This window comes from Gossypium hirsutum, chromosome D11, assembly GCF_007990345.1.
Source record: "Gossypium hirsutum isolate 1008001.06 chromosome D11, Gossypium_hirsutum_v2.1, whole genome shotgun sequence".
NCBI classification, from domain to species: domain Eukaryota; kingdom Viridiplantae; phylum Streptophyta; class Magnoliopsida; order Malvales; family Malvaceae; genus Gossypium; species Gossypium hirsutum.
In genome coordinates, this window is record NC_053447.1 from 3381746 (window position 1) to 3387469 (window position 5724).

General features: G+C 32.7%; 1 protein-coding gene across 1 annotated transcript; it reads right to left on the minus strand.

Annotated features, from left to right (window-relative positions):
- Positions 1-3215: 3215 nt before the first annotated feature.
- Positions 3216-5724, minus strand: LOC107912067 (transcription factor bHLH137). The gene is made up of 8 exons (XM_016840111.2): positions 5204-5724; positions 4904-5092; positions 4625-4690; positions 4442-4510; positions 4252-4335; positions 3949-4116; positions 3714-3853; positions 3216-3607 (listed from the first exon to the last, which is right to left on the minus strand). Exons 1-7 carry the CDS (start codon positions 5534-5536, stop codon positions 3761-3763), a joined length of 1002 nt encoding a protein of 333 aa, XP_016695600.1. The 5' UTR covers positions 5537-5724; the 3' UTR covers positions 3216-3607; positions 3714-3760.

Sequence of the window (5724 nt, forward strand, 5' to 3'; positions counted from 1 at the left end):
TATCCTTTAGTTGGGTTTTTTTTGTTCCTTCTGCTTTTATATATTATTGTTTATACCTAACCCCCCAAAAACAAACCACTTCATTTAGTGAAACTAGCTATGACAAGTGTTGAACTATGTAGCTGAGGTTGGTGCTTTTAGAAAGCATGCTTTGCCATGCAAATTTCCCTTTTGTTGTACGTCTGGAGTGGATAGAAATTGAAATTAATTGAAAGGACTGGTCGAAGAAACTCAGATGGGTATTGTCTTAATTGATTTTGTATTTATAAGGCTAATGCATTATTATAAATGTACTTTGAAACAAAAATAAAAATAATCACCAATAATATAAAATTATTATTTAATATTTTTAGTGAACCCATATTATCGTAATTTTTTTTTATATTCAGGGTTCGTAGTTACCTCTCCTAATAATATTATTTTCAAGATTTAAACTTGTACTTTCTCCTTATGAATGCAATGTGTTTTAACATTGCACCTAACGACTTATTGGTAATATTGCCGTAATTTATGATGTTAATAATCTCACAATACAAAAAGATAAATAATATAAAAAATTTAGATAACAAATTCTTTATAACTCTTGTAATAAGTTAGCAAACTAGTCCATTAAGTAGTTGGGCTTATTTATTGAGTTATATATGGTTAAAAGATTTACACAATTAAACTAAAATTTGATGGTGTAATAATATTTTATTTTTTTATTTTTATTTTTCAGTAATTATTTTTATCTAAAGTTCCATGTCAATAATATATTGGAATAACACATATTTTGATGTAAAATCATTTATTGCCCAGACAAAACTCAAAATATGCCATTTTATAAATTTCTTAATTTTTTTTTAGTCACAAGTTTCGTGTCTCCATTCAATAAAGAATTTATCAAAAGTTATTTTTTTACAAAGTAACATATATTATTTTGAGGGGCGATAGATATTTGCACATAATGGGGGATTTGAACCCAAAATATTATTATTTTTTATACAGTAACATTTGAAACTCATGCACCCACTTAAATTATCACACAGGCTTGCGGATCAATCTCATAACTTTGAGGACACCCTTAACCAACAGATCATTTAAATATTATAATATTTTTATCATTTCAACCAATATCGTGTTTAATTATTATATCTATTTTTTAAAATTTATTGCATAATATCATGTACCATAATTTAACATATTTCAAATTGTTTCATATAATAATAATTTACATGAAAACATATTAACAATGGTTTTCTTCTGTAATAAACTCGCGGGATCCAAATTATTGCAAGTTCCGGAGACATCGGGAAGTAAATTCCAAGTTTCGAAACTGTCATTTTTTTATGATATATGTTATAGACATGATGTTAATTAAATTAAAAACACGTAATCACGTCATAAATGGAGAAACACGAGGGTCCATGACGAAGAAGATTGATCAGTTGGTGAGCGTACATTGTACAAAGAGCATTTACTCCATTTTGTATGCAGATGGCATTCACTGATTTCCTCTCCTGGAGACACTTAACCACTCTCATTTAAATATCATATCACTGTTTTTCCATCTATAAAGCAATCATTTTATGAACTGAATCATCGTTATCATCTGAATTGAAAGAAAATTTCAATGTCACAGCTTTGTTAGAAAAGCAACTTCAAACGGTTTGAACACATAAATTTTATTTTCCCACTTTTTCCGGAGTTTTGTTCCTTGGTTTTTGGAGATTGAGACATTGGAATGGTGAAGAAAGATGGGGAGGTTGTTATTTGTTAGTCGTTGCAGCATCTATGGAAGTTAAATATGTGTGGGTCAGTGTAAGAAAACAAGTGAAACACTTTGAACCACATGGATTGTCTGCTTCTATACAACGGTTAAAACAAAAGAGAGATCATTTGGTTTAATTACAGCGGATCATGCCCAAGGATGCTGATAATTAAGGATTTAATTTGATGATTTGGGATTTTTAATCAAACCATAATGCAAAACATGCAAAGAATATAAGAAATGCCAAATGGAACATATTTTTAGAAAAAAGAATCCAAGCTTTTTGATTGTTTAATGGGGTATATTTAACTGGTACGAATATTAAATCAAGATCACCATTTTTTTCCAATTCCTTTGACCACTATAGTTGGGCTGCCTGGCTACCTTTTTCTTGCTTCTTAATATTCATTGTTTCCTCAACTTTATAAAAAAGAAAAAATAGAATAAAAATTCCTATGATCATCTCCATAACAATATTCTCTTCTTCCATTATGGACTAAAACCAAATATTGCAAAATCTTACTCAAAGCGCTTGACAAAAGGCATCGAAACCCTAATCACAATTTTCTCAATATATTTCTATATTTACGTCCATTGATACAATGATGTGATCTTAGGGCCACAAGTGATGGACCACTGCCATCCTTTCATTGGTGGGTTGTCATTCAGTTTCATTTTTTTATATTCATTATTGTTATATGGTTACGTTGAGAATAGAGATCACCATTCTGATGTTGCCATCAAAGAAAAAGGAATTCTGCTGCTCTGCACAGCAAATACATGTTATGTTGAAGATATTGTTGATCCATAACCAGACAGGCTATGGCAATCTTTGGACATTAGAAGTGAAAATTGTCCATCTTTTTGCAAATATATATTTTTCTTCTTCTTTCAGACCAATTATTAATTTGCACTGTTCAGAATCTTCAACTTGTAAGTCGGCTAAATTATATATTAAAGGAGAACACTTCAACTTGGACTATATAGACACAATCCGATGACTCAAGTTATTATTTAACAATTCAAATAACTATATTTTCAAAATATTTAAATTATAAATATTAAAAAATTAATAGAACGAACCCTAGACGAATCAAAATAAAAAATCATTTTGTACCATGACAGAATTCGTCTCGAGGAAGATCATCTGATAAATGAAGCTAAAGCCCCCATAAATGCAAGAACCAAGAAGATTCCACCTCGAATTGAAGCCAAATATTGCACAACTGGTCACATCAACCACAGAGCATCAGAACCTACCTAGCCATACCTATTTATTGTAAACTTAACAGCTATTCTTATATATTGATTCTATTTACATATATATATTTAATGATTTAATTTAAATAAAATTTTAAAATTAATATTAGTTTATTTACTTTTTTTTCTTCAGCAGATGAAAAGAAAAAGGCTACTGCAAATAAACATGACGACAATAAATATAACAGAAATAACAGAAAAACAGTAAAAGCAACGGAAAAGAGATTTTATAAAGTTGATTTTTACATTACAACATACTTTTTACTTTTACTACATGAAAGAAAATAAATTAAGGGGTTCGTTTTAGTTCTGGGCAGAAACACTAAACAGGCGTAGGGTCTAGGAATTTGTGCATGAAAGTGACATGGGGGGGAGTCAAAATAGACAGGAACAATGGATCTACAAAAAGATATGGTCTTATTTTTGGTCGGTTTTATATCTGTCCTTTTGTGTTCTTCTTCCTCCATCCAATGTTGCTTTGCAAGCTGCCCTTTTATTCATCTTTCAGATGCTGCTTTTAATTCCTCCATGGAAAAGTTATGCAGAAAAAAGCCAGATGACCTTGGTTTTGAATCTTTGTTTCTCCGGTATTTTTTGCTGGTTTAACAAAGGAAAAATGTAGGTAAATTTACAATGGAAAATTTGTTTTAATATTTTTATTGCATGAAAAAGAAAACAAGGCAGTACATGAGGGGTTTACTACCAGATGTTTGTAGGGCAGCTCTCTCTCACTCTCTCTCTGCATTAATATTAATGGAAAAAACATAAGTTGTCGTTGAGCTGAGATGAGTTGAAAATTTTTTGTCTTTGGTCCTCCACATCCCACAATACACTTCCATTATCCTGAAAAAGATGTCTTGTCAAATAGTTAGAATATATATACATCTACATATTTATATATATATCTGATAAATGTGATTGTTTTTATGTGAATATACCTGAGAGTGAGAAAAGAGATTGGGCCTTAGCCCCTGTTGAAGAAAAAGTGCAGTTGAAACATCCAGAAGAGGATAATTAATGTGAGATGGGGCAATAGTGGTCTGAATGGGGTTACATTGTTGTGGACATGGCATTGGAAGTGGGGATGTTTCAGTACTGCTCGCCCTCTAATAAAAAAAACAATAATAATGTCAGAGAGACAAAGATTTCATCAGCTTCAGTAATGAAATAATGGGTTATAATTAACACATATAAATGGTGGGCAAACTAGGCATAGCTTTAAACAACACATGCTTTCTTACTTCTGGTCTGATCATCAATGTTTCCAGGTCCACTCCAAAGTCATAGAACGTGGGGCTCAAAGAAGCAAGCTTCATTGACAGAAACTACCAAAAAAAAAAAAAGAAAGACAAAGAAACAAGAGATTATGTATTGGTTGTTTGATCTTGCGTATTAGAAATAATTTTAAAAAAACAGCTTGTTAATTGTTACCTCAACTTGGTTTTGTAGGGACTGAACATAATTGATAATTTCATCCAACATAAGGGCCTTTCCAGTCACCTATTTTCGTACAAAAATTAACCCCATGATCAAAACAGCCTGTCAGAAATGTTAAAAAAGAAAAAGAAAGAGAGAAGACAAATGGCAATTTAAACTGGAACTGAACTTGATCACCTTGTCACACCCTGGAACAAGTCGCTGTAATGTCTTCATCCTTTCACTTATTTTCTCTCTTCTTACCTGCAAAATCCATTTCAAGAAAATAACCAATAAGGAACAACTAATCTAATTTTAAAATCAGGGGCTAGGTCCCATGGTTCAACCAATCCTTTTAGGCCATGAGTTTTGACCCAGAAAAGGGGCTGAGGGTCAAGCCCAAGCTGCTGCTTGTTGCTGCAAAAAGCGTGGGATTCTTAGCCCTAGAAAAAGTGAGTTTTGCTAGAATAACAGTACCCTTTCTGCTAGACTGTGGCTGTCGGTGGCTTGACCCCGCCTGGCTCTAACATGAATGTAACCTTTTGGTGGCTGTTCGGTTGCTTTCTCTTGGTCTTTCTTATCAGCTTTAGAGTTACACCCTTTCTTTTCATTTTTCAAGCCGTCATTGCACTTCTTTTGCTTCTTGGTTTTCCCTTCTTTTGCACCCTAATGAAAAAATTCCATGAATCAATCATAAAAAACAGTTAGGGAACCCATTATTGAAAAACCCGAAACACAATATTTTTTTTTTAAAAAAAAACATGGTCATGGACAAACCTTAAATTGTGCAGAATTCGAGGTTGTCCCATTCCTTGTCCTTTTCTTCTGAGTGACTTGCTCGCCACTTTCAAGCTTATCCACCGCAGTGGAGGAATCATCGTCGGTGCTCTGTTTTTTAGTCACGGTGGAAGGCTCATTTGAACTGTGATCAAGACAGTTACTTTGATGGAGCATAGAACCAACAGGTGAATCCTGGTAAAATTGAGGGAAACAATTGGGATTAATGATGTTGCTTTCTTCCACGAAACCAGACACTTTGGTAGTGGACGTGTTTGGTAAGAAAATGGAGTCAAGAAGAAAAGGATGAGACTGAAACGAATAGGACGCCATTAGAGAAGAAAAACAAAAGAATTCAAACTACTATTTTTCTTTTTCAAGAGAGATGAAGTGAGCGCGTTTGGAGGCAGTCAAGAAAATTAAAGCGTGTATGAAAAACAAAGATGCCCATTTCCAAGGTTTATATAAATGTCAGGAGAGAGAGAGAGAGAGAGAAAGAGATTGCATGGTAACTCTTTCCC